Source organism: Onychomys torridus, chromosome 15, assembly GCF_903995425.1.
Source record: "Onychomys torridus chromosome 15, mOncTor1.1, whole genome shotgun sequence".
Taxonomy (NCBI): Eukaryota; Metazoa; Chordata; class Mammalia; order Rodentia; family Cricetidae; genus Onychomys; species Onychomys torridus.
The window spans coordinates 65,760,049-65,780,906 of NC_050457.1; the positions used below are offsets into that span (position 1 = coordinate 65,760,049).

At 46.4% G+C, this 20,858-nt stretch overlaps 1 protein-coding gene across 1 annotated transcript in view; it reads left to right on the forward strand.

Moving 5' to 3' along the window:
• Positions 1–20,858, forward strand: part of Ankh (ANKH inorganic pyrophosphate transport regulator) — a 139,886-nt gene that overhangs the window by 89,625 nt on the left and 29,403 nt on the right. Inside the window, exons 3-6 of the mRNA XM_036207403.1 lie at positions 5,890–6,008; positions 9,263–9,346; positions 16,605–16,775; positions 18,650–18,784. Coding sequence (XP_036063296.1) covers positions 5,890–6,008; positions 9,263–9,346; positions 16,605–16,775; positions 18,650–18,784 — 509 coding nt within the window. The remainder of the gene's footprint in view (positions 1–5,889; positions 6,009–9,262; positions 9,347–16,604; positions 16,776–18,649; positions 18,785–20,858) is intronic.

The window sequence follows — 20,858 nt, forward strand, 5'->3', positions numbered from 1 at the left end:
GTGGGTCCTTCTCATTGCCTGGGCAGTAGCTAATGTCGTCTTCTTCCTTCATGCTTGTTTTCCAATTTTCTTTTCTCTTCTCCCCCACTGGAGAGTGAGCCACAGGCAGTCTCTTGTCCCTAACCATTCTGCACATGGGTGTCGGTTTTCCAGACGTACCTGGAGCAGATCCCACCAACCACATAGGCTCTTCCTCCAAGAAAGCTTGGTGGAGCTTGAGAGGGAAAGATGGTTCCAGCTCTTACTTCACAACACCCAACCTACCCAGGCCTCATGCCATGGAGCAAATGAGTAGACAGCTGGAACTGTGTTGGATTTGGCAGCCTTTACATCTAGAAGACTCTGTAGCTGTCAAGTCCCTGTCAGCCCCATGTACACCCACAGCCTGTCTCTAGCTAGCTGAACTGCAGGAGCTTTGAACAGATTCTTTGGGTGGCTGCCACTTAGCCTCCCTTTAGAGTTTAATCATAGCTGTGACTTCTTCCTTGGCCTCACTGTGAGACTCCATTTATTAAAAACTGCAGAGACAGGGTTTGCCACCACCACACTTGAGTTAAGCCTGGTGGTCATGGTGCAGGTAATATTCCATTGCTTGTTCTTAGCAAACCTGTAACAAGGACAGGCCACTGACCTGATATTGTAGTTAGTTTGGGTTGAGCCCCGATTATTATTTTCACCTACAAGGGCATTGTGAGTCCTTCTGACTGCCTTGTTCATACAAACAGAGAAACTGTTGCCGTGCACTTAGCTTCTTACATGTTTGTTCCCTGTGGGGACCAGCTTTATGTTCTGAAGGAGCCGAGGAAGTCAGCAGGGAACTGAACACACATAGGCTCTTATTGTGAGTAACTAAAATAATTTCTAGACTGTTCTTTCTGTCTGCCTTATCTTTTCAGATTCCTCACAAATCACAGACCAACCCTAGGAAGGGTAGATGGATTCCATATAGAAAACCACACCAATCAGTTTCATTTATTAAATGAAAACCCACTGTGAGGACGGGGGATGTAATGGGATATATCCACGGAGTCTATTTGATGGTCAAAGGAATTTATTTGGTGGGTTAACTCACAACCAGAAGAAATCCTGGAGGGGTGGGGCATGGTCCAGTGCAGTTCTTAGGAGAGTTCTGCCAGCATCCAAGACCTCAAGGTAGCAAAGAGAAGAGAGCACCTATGCGCATCCCAGGTCTTAAGGGTCCCTGGTGGTCACCCAAGGGGTAGGTACCTAGCAGCTACCTGCTGCCTCACTAAGGGCAGTGATTCAGGGCATGGCACAACCAACCACCTACTACAGGGATGTTGCTCAGTAGATAGAATGTTTGCCAAGCATTCACAGAGCTCCATATCTGGGCCCCAGATGTGGTGACGCACACCTGTAATCCTAGCACCTGGGAGGTAGAAGCAGATGAATTGGAAGATCCATTACTTCCTCAGGACAGAGTGAGTTTGAGCTCAGCCTGGACTTCATGAGACTTTGACTCAAAATAAAAAAAAAAAAAAAAAAAAAAAAAGAGAAAACAAAGCCACCCTGGGACTTAGTGGGTTAAAAAGCAAACGTTCACTTTTGGTCTCCAGATCATGGCTGGCCAGGTGAGACTCTTCTGGACTTTACTGGGCTCCCACCCGTGTGAGCAGTTGAAGATCAGGATGTGGCTCAGCTGACAGTGAGGGTGCTCTCTGGGGATGGCCATGTGTCCTCTGCTGAGTCTTTCTTTACTCTGCCTCCTTCCTAGTCCCGTAGCATTGTCTGTGCTTCTTTGCATGGCCGTGGCTGGACTCTCGCTGTCAGGGTGGAGGTGTGGCACCCTGAAGTCAAGAATCAGAGGCGCTATAGCACCACTTTGTTTGAACACTACTGGCCAGAACACATTGCTGGCCAGCCCAGGGCCAAGGGGTGGGCACATAAACCATACAGCAAAGGAGCTGAAAACTCATACAGAGCATTGCTATGAAGAGGTGGGAAGATCTGAGGACACTTGTACAATTACTTCTTTGAGACATGATGGATTTATCAATGTTTTCCATCTATAGTTATCAAAACCCAGGTTACTTCCTGGTTTTTCACTCAGGAATACAACATACCCTCTAGTGAAATGCCAATACCCATAGTTACTTACGACGCCTCCTGCTTTGCCAAGTATTATACCAGTGAGGCTTTGGCTCTCGTGATACAGTCTCATGTTTACTTTGCTTATATTATGCATGGTCCCAGGCTATTTCTACAAGACCTTGGCCATATGTGCACCTCCCACCCCCATGCTTTCCAGACAAACACTGCTCAGTACAGAGTATCGTTGAGTCTATTATGCATCAGTGTCCCAGCTCTCGTGCAGAAAGCTGTCCCCTTCACAGCTGGGTGACTGGCACAGTGCCTCATATGAATAAGTCATTCAACACATATTTGCTGAAGCGCTTTTAAATGTGGCTTATCAGTCCTGTAAGCACACACTCTTTGGAAGCAATACATACAGTAGATACCCAGGATGAACTTGCAGGCTCCTACAAAAAGCCTCCTAAGTAGGAGGACTCAATGAGTCAATAAATAGTCCTGGAGAGACTTTCACCCATCCATACCTGGGGAATTTGAATTAGAACAGGTGTTCTACCTGTTTCTGCATTTTACATCTTGGAAATGAATGTATGATGTTACTGAAATTGATGGGGTCTCAGCTCCCAGAAGACATTCTTTCTTAGATATCTCTCATTAATGTGAATAGTTCACAGTTTGCTATGACTCTTGGTAACTACTTCAAATTTGAGAGGCACTGATTGCAGAAAGGGCTGTTCTTGGTTGCCTGGGATGATGAGATCAGTAACTGAAAGGACCTTCCTCTCTCTTTGTTTGCTCTAGTTTTGAGCGTCTTACGTGTATCAACTCAGTGTCCTCCTCTTTCTTGCCATCATAAAGCCTGCTTCCTCTGCTCAGGCTTTATGTAATTTGTTTTATAGCTCTCCTCTTCATGGAGGAAGACTAGTTTGCAGAGCAGTCTTGGGAAGGCAGTTGTTAGGAGCTGAAGCCTACTAAATAGTCATTAGGAACTACGCAAAGCGTTTCATATAAATCACCCCAGCCATCAGCTTTGGCTCATCTGGAAATAGCTCAAGGGCTGGCATAGGAGGGTAGAGTTGCGGGACAGAAAAAGATGAGGTGGAAACAGTTCCTGGGATTTTATCCACACAATGTCCAGGGTGGAAACAGCCACTTAGTTATATTCAGATTCTTCTCCCACAGAAAGAATGAGAAAATAGGAGAGAAAAAATTGTCTTTGGCTTCCAGGTTTCCCCTCTAGTAGCTGAAAGAGGAAGTGTCTAAAGTAGAAAAAAGTAAAAGTAGCCCTTGTGCCCATGAGGCCCAGATGCTCTGAAGCTGGGTACATGGAGCCGGGCAGGCACTGGGAGCCGGAAGAACAAGGGCGGTACTTACATCTGGAGACAGATCTGGGAGAAAGGCCCGAGAACCTCACTGTGCTTAAGCTGTCATTAACCTTTTTGTTTGTCCTCTTACAGAAAGTTCCCATCTTGCTGCCATAGTTAAAATCCATTACTACATGAGTCAGGATGCTCCCTTCCATTGGTTTCCCCACTCCCAGGGAACAGGCAGATCACACGCCTGCTGTCAGCTGCACACATTCCTGGCTCCATCTTTCCTCGCTGCCACACCCTCCTCAGAACCTACCTGGAGTCATTGGTAGGGTTGCTGTATCAAAATCCCACAGACTGTGTAGCTTAAATGACAGAAATTTACAGTTCTGTGGGCAAGAAGTCTGAGGTCAAAGTGTTAGACGGGTCTGATTCCTTCTGAGCACTTTGAGGGACAGCCACTCTTTGCCTGTCCCTTGGTTTTGAGATTTTCCTGGCAGCCTTCAGCATGAAACTGAATCACCCAGGCTCTACCCTCACAAGGGCTTTTTTCCTGTCTTTGCATCCAATCTCTCCCTTTTCACAAGTTAACTAGTCATATGGATTGGACAGCCACTCCAGTCTGACCTCATCTTATTATCTCTGTAATAGTCCAGGGGTTAGGACTTGGATGTTTGAACTTCAGGGAGACATGGTTTGCCCAAGTCACTACCATTCTGGCCCTCACCCCTTCCCTATCCCATGGTCCCTGGGGTCAGCTTTGTAGTCCGGTCTTGTCAGCTGGCATGCTCTATGGACGGTAACCTTTACCAGGGGATTTTCACTCGCCTGCTATTCATAGCAGCCCCATACTCTTGCATGTGGCGCCACTGACCTTTCTATTACAGTGGTTTCTGCCAGAGTAGGGGTGCCTGTGTGGGTAGGTCAAGACTGTCTCCTTGCAAGACCCTGCACAAGTGAACATTTGTCAATCACATAAAAACACACACATAAGTAAATAGCGGCAAAGAGAAAGAGAAAATGTCCATGGCTCTGCCCCCAGAGTAGACTGTGTGTGAGATGCAGCACTCGTACATTTGGGCTTTGTGTTTCCATCAGCTGAATGCTGGGCTGAGTGTACCTCACTGCAGACTCACACAAAAGCTCCCACCCTGCCTTCCAGGGTCAGCTCGGGCCACCTGTCTGCTTCTCATCTCGGTCAGGGCTTCTGATCCAAATGGCAGATCCAAGCTCAGCCGTCTCCCCCTCTGTAACAAGTCTCGTCTTCCCAGAGCTGCTCTTTTCTTCAGGATGTCCTCTCCAGGGGCTTCTCTTCTTGCTCCTCAGTGGCCTTGACAGACCTGCCGCTCCCCTCACCCAACACGGTTGCTCCCTCTGCAGCTGTCACCGCAACCCCGCCTTGTTCTGTGGACATCAGATCCATCTGAGCTCCTTCGGCTGCTTGCCCACTATGACCTCGGCAATTCCCAATGATAAATTTTAAGTTCCTAAAAGTCATTTTCAAGCTCAAATTACTACAAAGTCCCTGTGACTCAAGACCAATCCTGACGAAGGAGCATTAGTATCTCCATTGACCGGCTTGTGTGCTGATAAATCCCTGCCCTCCAAACTCTGACATGGGGGTCTTCTTACTTTTCACCTTAGCTCCATTATGATGTCAGGGTTGTGTCTAGGTGTCACATGTATACATCCATAGTTATGAGGGCGGGACATATGTGGTGGCACCTACCGCTAGAGCACTTGTAAAGCCTTGAAGGACATCGATTCATTTTTGTCTTAATCTGCATCCATGAGTTCAAACTAGCAGACTGTCCTTTTGTCTTGGTTAATAGCATCAGTCAGGATCCTCAAGTCCTGCATCTTACTTGTTGAGTTTGTATATACCCTGAATATGTATTGGATTCCCTCTGTGCATCAGTCCCACACCATGACAAGTCTTGATGCAGGAGCACTCCCAAAACACCCTCTGGATGTCACTTTCTACTTCATAGAGCAATTTCCAGTAGTGACCACCCTCCTCCCAGCAAGTGTTAAAACTTGTGCTGAAAACTCATGCTAAACTCTGGAAATTTTCTCTTAGGAAATACCTAATAATATTTAAATATTTAACTTCAACTATTTCTACCACACATTCTGTTATAATGTCAGATAATACCACGAATGTACACTAGGAAACTGGGCAAATCAGTTCTCAGCAAATACAGAGGAAAACCAACTCATTGGGAGCCACTGGTGAGTGAGGAGAGGTCATTCAGAGATAGTTGTGGCTTAGAAGGGAGTATATAGTCTGACCTCCTTAGGTAAGCATGTTGGAACTCATATGCATACCGAACACACCAATAAAAGTACTTGGTAACTGGAAGCCCCACCTACCCCACCAGTAAAAGAGTGAGCTTATGCATGAGTCTCTTACAGGTTTTTTTTTTTTTTTTACTTTTCTACAGTAAGTAGATATTGCAATCAAAATTATTTTAAACGTCTTACACAAAAATCACATAAACACCATGTCTGTTTTGGTTCCTTGTAGCCTACAGTGATTTAGGGTACTACATCATCAACAAGCTACATCATGTGGATGAGTCTGTGGGGAGCAAAACACGAAGGGCCTTCCTGTATCTCGCTGCCTTCCCTTTTATGGATGCGATGGTAAGTAGAGGAGCCACGGGCTTTCCTTTTCCTTAAGGCAAAATGTGTTTATCATCGGATTCGCTATTATTGTATATTTAAGCATTTTTATGTATCTGGTTCAATGTAGGAGAGCATGCATGTTTCTGTGCCATCAGTTTCTAGAGTGCCTTTTATGTTGCAAATTAAAACTGTTCCCATTAAACAGTAATTCCACCTCACCATGTCCTATCCCAGAAACCACTCTCTACTTTCTGTGTCTAGGAATGTGACTATATGAAGATATCACACAAGGGGTTCAAACTGTGTTTATTCTCTTGACTGGCTGATTTTATTATAGAGAGAACAACGATGTTCTCTCTGTACTATAGAATGTGTCAGAATTCTGTTCCTTTATAAAGAGAATAATATTTCCTTGTATAGATAAAATATATTTCTACCTACCTACTTAGTTATATTACTTCTCCATTTTGGCTCCTGTGAATAAAGTTACAAACTTGAGTGTACACTATCTTTTTGAGTCCCTACTTTCAGTTCTTTGGGGATACACATCTAGAAATGGTATTGCTAGATTGTCTGGTGCTTACATTTTTTTAATTTTTCAAGGAACCATCAAGCTCATTTCCACAGCAGCTTACCATTTTCACCTACAGTGTAGGGGGTTCCAACTGATCCTTGAGTTTCAGCCAGTGTCTCATCAATTTGTGATGGTTTTACATATGTATTTGCCACAAGTTCTAGCAGGAGTCAAGAAAGCACAATTGGACATTTTGATTCATTGATTTTTTTCTGATCGGTTCAGTAACAGAAGATGAGCCCAGTTCTCTCATATACTGGCTGCTTATGTGATGCAAACATGCAGGTTTCACAATATTGCTTCTCCTCAACAGTCTGAGGGGTTGTGGCATCACTTAGTTACAAGGCTTATGATATAAAGAAAGAGCTGTCATGAATCCTATGTCAATAATTGTGAAGGGAAGGCTTTATTCTTTTCATTTAGGTATAGCTCTAAAGAGACAATACAAAATTAATATTTAATACCTAATAATAAAATCTTCCATTGGCTTCTTTGTAAATTACCGTAGGTGGGAGAGCTGGGTCACCTGTGGCCACCTGTGCCTGAATGTCCCTTTTATTACTTTGGCCAGCTGTCTTGCCTCTGGCAGCTGATGCAGGTGAACCCAAGGACAATTCAAAGGGGCTATGCAGTCCCCACACCCCATGCTTTTACACAAGGTACCTGGTGCATATAGGCAGCTTCATCAGAGATCAGCGTCAAGTCTTTGTGCTGAAAGAGTTAAGGGTGAACTGGATAGACTGAACCTATGATGTCACTCTGTCCACCCTGTAAACTGGGAGTGGGGATGTAAACAGAGGGCTGTAATTATACAGTGAATTCTGGGAACTCGTGACTTTCATGGAAGGGAGCTGCAGACTCCTCGATGCTCTGCCTTCTATCCCTGCCAGCTGTTTTCTTTGCCACAACGGCGTTTTTAAAGCTGAGTACACACTGAATATCCCTCATCCCAAATCCCAGACCCTAAAGCTGGGAAACCGTACAGTCGATGTCATATGTGAGATTCTAATTCACACTCAGAAATCCCTTAAATACTGTGTAAACTTACCTTCAGACTCTGTATAAGAATACAGATTTTGTGTTTAGACCTTGGTCCCAACCCCTGCTTATCTATCTGTCTGTCATCAATCAATCTATAACATAGATGCATAGATAGATAGACAGACAGACAGACAGACATTATTTTGCTTAATGTAGTTGTGGTGGTTTGAGAGGAAATGATGCCCAGATTTTGTTACACATTTTTAATTCTTCCAGGCTTTGTTATCTAATAATTCTAGTCCCAAGTGTTTTGGATAGTTACCCAGCACAACACTAGAATGTGTGTGTTGAGGACTCTTTCCTTCGTGTTTTATTCATAAATACTTCTGAAGACCCCAATAGAACAGTAAGACACTGCTAATAAAAGCCAAAATAATGCACATTTATAAAAAGTAATCATTTCCCCTATGCACATGCGGGTATGCACACGTACATACCTGCAGCACCATCCTTATAACTTGGTTGAAGAGATAATTTTTAGAAGTCATGAAGCTTTTCACCCATGACATGAAGACAATAAGGCCACCCACAAGGTGCTATTCACAAATGTTATCTACATTTTTTTTAGACATTTGACACCTTGGGACCCCAGAGCCAGGGAAGGAAGTAGATGAAGCCATTGTTACGCAAACTCTTGACCCAGACCCAATGATTTGCTCATTGTGTTCAGCTCAGATGTCATGTTAGTTCTCTGTGTTCCAGTTTGCTTCTGATTGCTGTGATAAAGACCATTGAAGCTGGGGGAGGAAAGGGCTTATTTCATCCTACAGCTCCCACATGCAGTCCACTGCTGAGGAAGCGAGGAAGCAAAGGCAGGAACTGGAGGCAGGAACACTGCTCACTGAGCCACTTCCTATAGCTTGTTCAGCCTGCTTTCTTGTACAGCCCAGGCCTACTGGCCTAGAAGTGGCTCTATCCATAGTGGGCTGAGCCTTTTCCATATCAACTGTCAATCAAACAATTCCCCCCAGATTTGCCTACAGACCATTCTGTTAAAGGCATTTTCTCAGGTGAGGTTTCCTCTTCTGTGATGACCCTAGCTTGTGTCAAGTTGACACCAACCTAACCAGTACAGTCTTTTGGTCTAAATTGACCATTAAGGTAAGATGTGAAGTTTACACATCCTGTTGTGAGCACCAACCTCCACACCCGCCACCTGCTGAGCTTTGCCTTGCCCGCTTCTATTTTAGGATTTTCTCCAGCCTCCCTCCAACACACAAAGCCAAGCTCAGATCCTGGAGACAACATCATCACAGAGTCCTGATCTGCTCATGAGCTGATGACTTCAGTCCCAACCACCTTAGAACTCTCGATCCAATGTCCTTTTGGGGATCAAGACTGCTCTAGGGGAGACCTTGTGTCTCCACTCTTGGTGGTCATTCAGCTTCCAGCCATGGAGACCAACCCAATCAGCTGGCTTATCTCCTTATCAGTGCTACTGGATAAATTCGTGCACTCACTCATTCCACTTAAAATCCAGTGTGGCACTAGCCAGCCACTGGATGAAGTTATTTTTACCAGTGAAAGACTTCTCAAACCCGCTGCTCTGACTTTTGGAGGCACAGAGTGTATTTTAGGAATACCTACTAAGTTGTAATGTAAGAAACCCCATAATCCCAGCTATGTCTCTCATTGAAAATTCTGTTCTTTCCGGCAGGCATGGACCCATGCTGGCATTCTCTTAAAACACAAATACAGTTTCCTGGTGGGATGTGCCTCAATCTCAGATGTCATAGCTCAGGTAACTATGGTCTATGTATCTGTCACAGCTCCTCAGAGTGGCTGTCTGATGAACAACTGCCTTATGGAACCAAGAAGTTGAAACTGTACTTACAGTTGTGTAGGGTGGTACTTCCCAGTATTTGGCTCACAGCAAATATGGATTCTGATAGTTGTTTGATGAGCGAGGAAAGATAATATCCTGTAATCAGAGTACAGTCTTGTGCAATCTTGCTAGGACGAGGTTGTACAGGTTTAAATGAAGTGCCTAGGATTTGAACCATAGTTTTTTAAAGCATGTGAATGTGAAGCGGTTAGTAAGGGTGTGGGCGACGTGACACAGTGGATAAAATGCCTGCTTTGCAGGCTTGAGGATGAGAGGACAGAACTCCAGCACTGGGGGAAATGTGTACTAGTGTCTGTCTGTAACCCCAGCACTGGGGAGTTAGAGACAGGAGAATCCAGCCAGCCTATGAAGCAGCCAGCTCCAGATTCAGTGAGAGACCTTGTCTCAAAGCAGAAGATGGAAGGTAAGAGAAGAGATACATAGAAACCTCTGACCTCCACATGTGCATACACAAGTGAGGGTGCTCATACAGATGTGTACACAGGCACACACACACACACACACACACACACACACACACACACACACACACGCAATGATAACAAAGGATTACCAGGTACATTTGGGGCCAGTCATACAGTCATATATGGTCACTTCGCCCTGCCTTTGTCCGCATACTCCCTACAGGGCCTGATAGAACAGTCTGTCACTTGGTTCCTGATTGAGTTCTTGGGACTCATGGAATTAATCTTGTTGCCTTCTTTTTTAAAGCATTATTTCTTATTATGGGTGGGGCACACATACTATGCGCGCATGCATGCTGTCATAGGACAGCTCTGTCCAATCAGTCCTCTCCATCCTCCTTTGCCTGGATCTGGGAATTGAACTCAGGTCCCCAGGCTTGAGCACCAAGCTCTTCCTCTCCTGAGCCATCTGACCGACCTGGGTTTTCTGTTAGTGTTGTTTCGGCTTTGGTTTGGGTTTCAGTTTATTGATTTTTCACAAGATCTCTCTGTCTCTCTCTTTATAGCCTAGGCTGACTTTGAACACTCCGATCCTCCTGCCTCAAATCCAAAGCACTGGGATTTTTTTTAAACACGGTTTCTGGTGTGGGGACTGTGAAGTTCTGTCACTCACCCATCATTGCCCACTGTCCTAGTTGGGGTTACTATTGCTGTGATGAAACACCATGACCAAAGCAAACTGGGGAGGAAATGGTTGGTTTGCCTTAAACTTTCACATCTTAGTCCATCATTGCAGGAAGTCAAGACAGGATCTCAAACAGGGCAGGAACCTGGAGGCAGGAGCTGATGCAGAGGCCATGGAGGAGTGCTGCTTACTGTCTTGCTCAACCTGCTTTCTTATAGAACCCAGGGCCACCAACCCAGAGTGGTACCATCCATTACGGGCTGGGCCCTCAACCATCAGTCACTGATTAAAAAAATGCCTTACAGACTTGCATGTAGCCCTGATCTTAAGGAGATGTTTTCCTAACAGAGGTCCCCTCCTCTCAGTTGACTTTAGCTTATGTCAAGGTGACATAAAACTAGCCAGCACACCCGCATTTCAAAACAAGCAGGAAGTCGGTTCCACTGCCTGACCACATTGTCTGAGAAGAGGGCTTTTGTTCCCCTTCAATCTCAGGGCTGGCACTAGCCCCGCCCACCTTTCATCTTTTTTTTTCTTCCCTCCAAGGATAGGACAGGAAAAGTTTCTGGGAAAGAAGATGCACGCACTCCCTATGGGTCTGAGCAGGACTTAGCCATGCGGGGGGGGGGGGGGGGGGCTTGAGCATAACGTTTTTCTGAAGAAGGGTTGGACCATCATTTCAGCTCACACGTCCCAATTCTCAGTTCCGCCTACAGGCAGCTCCTGCATTTGTCTTAACTGTACAACTTCAGCTATAAACCACTGCTTGGAAATAATCTACAGTTAAACTGTTAGGTTTAACCTCCCTAAAGACCAAGAATTAAATTTCCAAATTAATTGAATTTATTCTGTGGGAAAGTAATTGAAAATAATTCTTGCTAACATGTATGCGTGTGCCTGAATGCCAGCTAGCATCATCCTTTGATCTATCTTGTTAATTTTCCTGTACCGCTATTAGAGTTTTGTCCCAGAGTTACTTTCAGCATCCTCTGAGAGCTGGATTAAGCTGCCTTGTTCACTTGCCATTTAATTTGAAGTGAAAGAAACATGTCGCCTTCCAAACAGAAGCAGCAATTCAGTAAGAGTTTGCAGATGTGTGTTATTACAAAGACAGAAAGACAAAAGGAAGCAGAAAGGAAGAAGGAGTTTAGCTCTGCCTAAGATAAATGGAGCCAGCATCTAGGGACAGGAAAGAATAATGCTTATGGAAAATACTTTGCCATACGCCCACAGCCATTTTCCTCCCTCATTTCCAACCTGATCCTGACCCCTGCTTATTGGAATCCACAGATCTGGTTGGGGGAAGCAAGCGAAGCTGAGCGCAGATGCCTTCTGGCTGTTCCTGGTAGAGCAGTTATTTTAAACCTTGTTGTTTGAGTTCCTGTCACAGTGTGGTTGGGGGAATAAATATCATTTTCCTTTGTAAGTTTTCTCTCCTGCCCCCCCAACCTCCCACCCCATTTCATTCTTCTCATTACCTGAAAGTTGTCGGGGCACCTGATCATTTGCCAATAGGTCCCATGCAAAGCACTTTGAACTATCTACCTTGTCAATGCAAAAACATAACCATCAGCTCCAAAGGGGTAAGAGAGAGTTTATTCTGAAGCTAAATATGGGCAACCACGGTCCTAAGAATACAGATTAGGTTATCCCAAATTCCATGTCTGGGATGGTAATTGTTTGAAGACGTTTTTATTCTAACAGTACAAAGAAAATCATTAGTCAAGACACTTAAAATACATCAGCAGCAACAGTATATAGGCAGGTCACAGCCAAGCAAAGTGGAGAAGATTCAGCTACAAGCTGTAGACGCCTCAGCTGGTGGAAACTGGGGTTCTTGTTAATACATTCCAGAAGGTTTTATCTGCTAGTCCCAGGATGTCAGTTCAGACCAAGGTGGACAAGGAATGTCTGTTTACAAGGCTCAAGATAGCCCGGAATAAATTGTAACCGGGTCTGCGGACCTGCAACATTCCAACCTCTCCAGGGCCACTACAGTTCCAGTCATCTAGTCAGCCTCTCGGAAGGTTCCATGGAGGGTGCAGCTTTTTCCAGGAACTTCCATGGTGTGAAGATAAATCAGTGAGAAAAGTGGTTAGGAATACTCAGAGTTCTAGCAGCAACTCCCACTTTAAAAAACGGCCCCAAAGTGTATTGGTTTCACACAATAGTACAAGGTGATGAGGCACGTGACCTGTTCTCCACCTCCATATTGAATTGTAGTTCCAGGTGTCCCGTCGGTGACATCGCCAAGGACTTCATCTTGTTTTAGTCAGTGTTCATCCAGACTTTCTTTGCTTGTTCGGCATCAGAGTGAGAATCCCCCTGATGCTGTCTGTCCTTCCTGATGCCTCGCAGACCCTGCCCTCTGCTGAACCCCATCTCCCCTTACCTTCAGAGGTCAGCTGGGAACCCTCTCTGCTCATGGTCTTTTCACCTCAGTCTTTGGCAAGACCCTGACCTTGACTGACCCTTGTTGTGCCTACCTCACCTGTCTCCAGCAGCAAATGCTTCCGCAGGAACTGTGAGTCACCTCAGCTGACCCTAGGGAGCTGCTGCAGAAGGTCACTCCCCCATCACAGGTCCCAGGAGATGACCTCGGGTGCCCACGACTCAGCGAAAACTGAAGCAACCCCATTCTTACCTTGTGGCCCCTGTCCTGCCAGCTTAACTCACAGCCTCCACACTCCCACGTTTGAAGAGGTGCTCTCTCTCTTCCAAGCTCACCTCCTCTACCTGTCCCTCAGGTCCTGATCTGGCCTGCTTTCTCGGGAGCCTTATTAATTAGTTTTCAGTGACCCTTCTGTGTCCATGGATGAGTGTCTGGGCATGCACGCATGCTCACACAGAGAGAAAACCCAAGGGCCGCGAGCAGCTTTCTCTTGATCCCCTCGTATTTTGTTAGCTAACTGCAGTCCTGTCTTTCTCTGTATTACCTCACAGCCACAGTTCTTAGAAGGACAGTTTCCACTCACTGTCTCCTTTTTCCCCCACTTCCTTTTCAGTGTGTTCCCTACAGAGGTCTGGTTTTACCTCTGTCAGTTCTTCCAGAAGGTTCTTACTAAGAACCTTGTGCCCTTCGACCCAGGAGGTGGTTTCCATTGTCTCATAAACAGCTCAACAGCTCTTCACTCGAGACTCCTCTTTCCCTAGGAAACACTCCCCCCACTGACCTCATTCTGTCCATGAGGACTCTTAATTCATGCCCATGTTGGTGTGGATGCGGTTTGCCCACCCTCCCATCCCCCAATTTCACATCCATCCAGCAGGGTTGATCTCTTTAAGAGGTGGAGAACTTAGATCCAGCACTGCCCCTGGAAGGGTTGTAGGATTCCAGCCCCTCTGGTTTCATGTGTTCAGGTGATCTTTTCCTGTCACACACACACACACTCTCTCACTATTACCATCAGCCATGAAGCAACACAGCCAAGGTAGGTAGAGAGGTCCCACCAGGGCCTGCACCATGCTGTCTAGGATGCCCAGCCTCTAAATCTGCATTAAATAGGCCCTCTCATAATAACAAGAAAACCAAATCGGGTGGTCTAGGTTTATAGCATCTACAACATGACTGTGATTCCTCAGTTAAATATCCATAGCCTCCCCCTCTTAGAGATCCAGACGGAGCTACTAATGGGCCTCTGTGATATTCCCACTCGAAAGATACCCAGAACCTGAACTGGAGATCTTCTGTAACAAGAATTTGGCTGAGTAAATTGGCAAGTGCCATCATCAGGTTAGAAACTCCGGAGACACCCTGGGAGCACTTCCCTTATTGTGGAGGGTTATGTTCTAGTCCTTAGCATTACTTCCCTTTGATGTGCCCTCTACCTCTCTACTGTCACTCATTCTAATCAAAAATCACCCCTTCCCACCCATAGTGCTGAGCAGCCTCCTCCTGCACCTCCACCCAGCGGTCCTGACTCTCTACTGTTCCTAGTGCAGCCACAGTTATCTTATCCATCGAAATCCTGACCACCTCAGGGATCCTTGAAACTCCCAATCCTCCTGCTGACTGAGGAGGGGCTGAACCCCACAAACCCTACTTACTGCCTGTCCAGCCCCAGTATGGTCCTCTTCCCACCTTGCTCTCTGGTCCACCTGCCACAGCTCCAACCTGGAAGAAATACTCTGCCTCAGTTTCCCTCTCCTCCTTCCTGCTCCTCCCACCTCTGCTCAGTCTAAGGGTCTCAGCTCAGGCAGAGCCCCGCAGAGATGCTCCCCCCGACCCCCCCACTCATCCTCCGCAGCGACTCTGTCATGACAGGCAATGGGTGCTCACTGGCCCATTGTTTGATTAGTGTGTCTGTCCTCTCCACTAGATTGTCAGCCCCAAGAGGTCAGTCTGGGACTGTCTCTGTCACCACGTACCAGGGTCTGGGGCCAGTATGTGCTTTCACGGGGAACATCCTCACCACTGACGCAGCAGGTTCCTTTCTTATATAATCTGACATGCTTTTGGTGGCCCTAACAGATTCAGAATTGTGATTCCAGACTAGCAGGCAAAGTGCACAAGTATAATGTTGAGTTGGGAAGTGATGTGGTCTGCCATAAAGACGTAAGGGCAGTGGCCTGTGACAAGTGCTAGACTGCAGGCTTCCGTCAGTTAGAATTTCAGGGGGAGGCTAACAGCATCTCCACCTTGGCCTTGGGGCTCCCCTGCCAAGCCCATCCACCCATCACCTGTCTGCTGTGTGGGCTTACCTCACTTTGGTATGTACCTTCCCTCTCCTTGTTCAGGTCCTCCTCCTCGGTCCTGCTCCTCAGACTTCTGTCTGCAGAACTGTCTTGACAGCTTAGGATTCAGAGGACACACTGAGCTTTCCATTTTCCCTTTTCATATAGCCAGGCTTCAGACTCTGTATATCACCACTGTGGTTTACAGTGTACTTTATGAAGATGGTAAAAACATGACGCTTGCTCCCAGTATGCCACTCTAAGCTCTAAAAGGGAGCTCTGACTAGTTAGCTGAGTATGGGCATTGTGTCCACAGCCTCAAATGCCCAAGCTTCAGGCTCAATCCGTGTGTCCTAGCAAGGCTCCTTCCTGCTGGTCTCCACATCTTTTAGTTCTCTGCCTCTGGTCCAGTTAGAAGCAGCATGGGGACAGTCATGGGCATCCTTGCTTCTGTCACGGCCCAGCATGTCCTCCTGGCGTGGCCAGTATGTGTGAGACTGAGTGATGTGACTTAGAGAGAGTGGACCCCCCCCCCAGCTTGTGTCTGCTCAGGTCGCCCGTGTTCTCAGCTGCCTGCTCATAGCCACACATCCATGTAGCACCTCTGTCCCCTGTGCTCTGAGAACCCAGTGGTGAGGTTGGCCGCATTCCAGGCAGCTGCAGGATGAGGAGGTTAATACATCATAAACTCAGCTTTCGAGACTGAGACATCCAAGAGAGATTAACACTTCATCATGACTTGAGTCTCTCCCGACTGTGGTCACTTCTACCATCCACACAACCCGTTTGCAGCCTCTAAATATCACCACTGTGGTTCAGAGCATTAAGTTTTGTCAGTGGTAAATATGGAACCCGCTACTTCCAAGTACAAGACATCCAGGTCTCTAACTCAGTAAAGAAATGGGCATCGTAGTCACATAATAGTTAATATTCTAATACCTTTCCAAGCTGAGAATTTTATATTTTTCTAAGTTGGGTTGTTCCATCATCATTTCCAGTGGTGTTTGGAACAGCCTTTTTAGTGAGTTCTATCCTGTAAATGTTCCAGCCATATGTCCCTGTACATCACTGACTGCCACAGCTTTTTCCTCTGCTGTGGAAAAAGCCTCCAGTAGCCACAAGTGAGGCAGCTCAGAAGCCAACGTTTCTAGGTAGTTCTTAGTTGTTACTAGAGATCCAAATTGCCTTAACAGAGTCCCAGTGTTGGGGCTCACAAAATCCTGGTTGTGCTCCTCCAGTGAACCCCAGGCATCTGCATCTGGGTCACAGGAGGTCAGGATAGGGTGAAAGCCCCTGGCGAGTTCTCCCTCTCAGCGGCTGGGTTCGGGAGGGTGGCCTGCCTCTGGACCAGCTCCCTCGTTCTGCTGACCTGTCCCGTTTCCCGCCACAGGTTGTTTTTGTAGCCATTTTGCTTCACAGTCACCTGGAATGCCGAGAACCACTGCTCATCCCCATCCTGTCTCTGTACATGGGTGCGCTTGTGCGTTGTACCACACTGTGCCTGGGCTACTACAAGAACATCCACGACATCATCCCTGACAGGAGCGGCCCGGAGCTGGGGGTGCGTGCACCTTTTGACGTTTTAAAATATCGACACATACTAGTTTACAAAAAGTAACAAGACTCACTGTGTAATTTTCATACTTGCGTGTATCACGTGTTGGTCATACTCAGCCACCTTGATTCTCCTCTCTCCCCAGTCTCCTATCCCTCTCTGACTAACCCCCAGGGCAGTCTTTATCTGCTCAACCACAATTTGCCCAAGACCAAAAAAATGTGAAATAAGAACTCAGTGTAATAAGCCCAAAGTTCAAGTGCTAAAGGTTTTTGGAGGGGAAGGCAGTCAGAGAACCATGAACTCTACAGATGAAAATGATCTTAGAAGTGACCATCCAGCCTCCTTCTCACTAAATGAGAAGACAGGGTGTCATGTCAAGTCGTGGGTAACACAGCATTCATACCTCCTTGTACTCTTTGGTATCCTCCTTTATGGTCCAGAAAGTTTTAGGATTCATGGAACCTTTGTATTCATGTTATATTGTTTTTAACATCATAGCACAGGCCCAGGTTCTGTTTATATTCTCTGCACCAGTCAGTCCCAGTCTCTTAATCTGGCACCTCCTAGGGACTCGGCAGAGCTTTAGGTACCATAGTGTGATGGGAAATCTTGAGATGTGACCTCTAGTTTCAACAAGTTTTATAACTCACTGAGCAGGGAAGACCAACACAGAAGCAACAATTAGAAAACAAAACAAAAACGAGATGAGTCCAAATCAGCATCTGCACTGCAAAGAACCCAAAGGCCTCCAGTTGGGGTCATGTGGTCTAGGAAGCCTCCATGGAGACGTTCAGGTGTGTCCTGGGCCTTTACAGTCAATTAAGAATCAAGTCTAGAGTTGAGCAGCCAACCTTTCACAAGAGGCCAAGCATTCTGCTCATCACAAGTTATGAACAGCATTGGGTTTATGTGCTTTCTGGCTTCTACTCACGTACATTAGGCATCATTTCTCTCCATCTAGCTATAAGGCAAGCAGGAATGATCATGTCTATCCCTGACCACACTCCACCCCCAGGCACCAGCTTAACCATACAATGTTTTCATCATGTCACAACAGTAATTGTGTTGATCACCTACCTCATCCTAGGTCAAGCTATCCTTGACATCCTACCTACTTACTTCCACCACTTGGCTGTCACAATTATCTTGATAGGACCAATCTCTCCCTCCTCTCTCTCAATATTCAGCAGAGGGGAAGAAATCAAAATGCCCTGAGATGGTTCCATGATGTAACACTTACCCTCTTAAGAAACCAAACCAAAATTGCATAACCGAAGACACGCTTGAAAGATAGCACACACCTTGGCCGTAGATGTCTTAAGATATGGCTGGTCCTTTACTTTCGTTTCACTTATGTGCACAGTGTGTGTGACTCCTATGAAGGCTTTGAAGGTGGGAGTCTTTGTAGCTGAGCTAAATAGTCCTGCATTCATTAGACACGTTTATATATATTGACTGATTCCAAAGTAGATTATAATAGCTTTCTATTTCTCAGAGTTACCTCCTACTGACATGGCTTCTTGCCAGTCACTGTGATGACATAAACAGAGACTCATTTCAAACCTGCTTCTCAGGTCCCAGAGCTGGGCTCCACCTTGTATGGTTCCGCATATGGAAAACAGTGGTTGGGAACCATTGAACTCCAGTGTGTGCTTTGATTTCTCAGTAGCTTGCCAGCTGTCTGAATTAATTTCTAATAAGACTGTACACTTCATTTTAATTCAACTTGGCATGTCTACAGAGGCTTTTCTGTATGTTATTGTTAAGCATAATGAAGTAGCCGTTGATTGGCATAAGAAGGCCAAGCATTGATTTGAATCTGTTTTCTGTTCTGCTTCTGGAACCAAATGAGCTTTGACCTCCGTTTCTCCACACAGGGCGATGCCACCATAAGAAAGATGCTGAGCTTCTGGTGGCCTCTGGCTCTGATCCTGGCCACACAGCGAATCAGTCGGCCCATTGTCAATCTCTTCGTGTCCCGGGACCTTGGCGGCAGCTCTGCTGCCACAGAGGTAGGGCACTTGGTGGGCATGTGGGCACATGTTGAGGGATAGAAATGGTTGAAATCTATTTCCACTTCACCTCCAGAGCTCAAGCAATTCTAAAATATTAAATCATGTGACACAGTGACAAAGGAAGCCATGATTGGGTGACCCGTGACATTTTACATTTCTATGACTACGGAAGGAAACATCTACTTCATCCTTCTCACTTACCACATGAGGAACTGAGGCACTGGAGAGAAAGACACGGACAGAACCTGCTGGAAGCTTTCTGATCTCCTTCCCACGGCCCTTCCATTTCTCTATCATGTCATCATGCAGCTTCTTTGCTGTTGTTGCAAAGGATGATGGGACATGCCTTGTAGGAGCTCTAGCAGTGCCTGGAGGCCTGTGGTGACCCAGCCTAGCCTCACCTATGCTGTCCCAGTGTCACACACACACCTACGGACGCTTTGGTAATCAGCCCTCCTCCTGATGAGGGTCTCCTGTGTGTGTTCACTCAAAGCTCCAGAAATGGATCTGGAAACTGGCTGCCATGCCACAGCAGGGGTTGACTCATCCATTCCTTCTTTCAAGCTGGGGATGAACAAACAGAGTGACTTCATTTATTTCCTCCTCCATTGCCTTCTGGAGAATTAATTCTGTGGCTGGCACCACTGGTCCTTTAGGAAGGCTGGTGACTTCTCATTAAGGCCTCCTGTTTATACCTGGCCTTGACTGTGCTGTCAGCAGCTCTCCATCCCAGAGCACCCTGCCAGTTTCCAGGGCCTGGGAAGAGCTCCTGTTGGCCCGGAGAAGATGCCTATGAATCAAAAGCAGAGTGCTTTCTCTGGCCCCCACTTGTTCCTGGATTTTGGTATCTGAGGCACAGATGTCATCTTGGGTGGCTGTTATAGTATTGTATGTAGCCTTTCAGTCAAATACTGATTTTCCAAGTGAAGTGTATGAAACCCCCATCGCTTATGTGCTAGAATTCCACCTTCCCATAAATAAAACAAAATAGGACAGGTTTTGTATTAGACATTTCCAAATTGCCAGCTACGGCACAGAAGCTCAACCCAAGGGAAATAGAGCCAATGGTTATTATATATTGTGTGCTTATTCTCGAACATTCGTGTGCATTGTAGTCATTCCCCACCAGGCCTGTGTGATTACTATTACCAGTGCCATTCCTGTGGAGGAACAGAGATGGTAGTCCAACAGAGAGAGGGTTCCCACCTCACACAGGAGTGCCAGGGAGGTTTGGATCTAGGTCTGCCTAATCACGACGTACTTTTATGTTATGCCACACCACGCCACACCACACCAAGTTTCCTCCCATAGCTGTGGACTGCATCACATCCTTGTGTGCTGGGCACAGTTGCTTGGTCCGTTAAAACAAATGAAGCCTGACTTCCTCTTCCACCAGGGAGTTAAGACACTGACTGCCAGAGTGTGGCCGCAGGTGCCAAATTTTCACTTTTCTCCTTTTCATTCATGCAAGAAATGAAAAGTCTTTTCATGGAAACCTGTCCGTAGTCTTTCCTGGATGGAATATTTATTGATTGTACTGAATTAAAATTCTGAGTTGGGCCACAAGGACGGAGCAGCCTGACACGTGTTGAGTTTGAAAGCCCCTGACAAACAGGTCCACCCCTCTGAAGGACAGCATGGAGGAGGAGAAGGGGAGCCAACCCACGACTCTGCTCCTGCTGTAGGGAATAGTGTGGACCAGAGTCCAGATCACCAGCATCCACCTGTGATCCAGAGCATGGGAAGCAGAGGTGTGGGATCCTCGGAGCAAGCTGGCAAGCTAGGCTAGCCAGATGAACGAGCTCTAGGTTCAAGTCAGAGACCCTCCCTCAATACGTAAGGTAGAGAGCAACTGAGGAAGACATGCAGTGTCAACCTGGCCTATACACACACGCACGCCACACATGTACCACACATATGTGAACACACACTTGCATACGGTGCACACATGCAAAACACCACATGAGACTTTGATTGACTCAGGAGCTTGGTTAGGCCCCAGTGGAACGAGCCAAGGTTCTGGAGTCTGAGGAGCCTGGATTGAAATGTTGGCGTTTTAAGCAGGGGATCT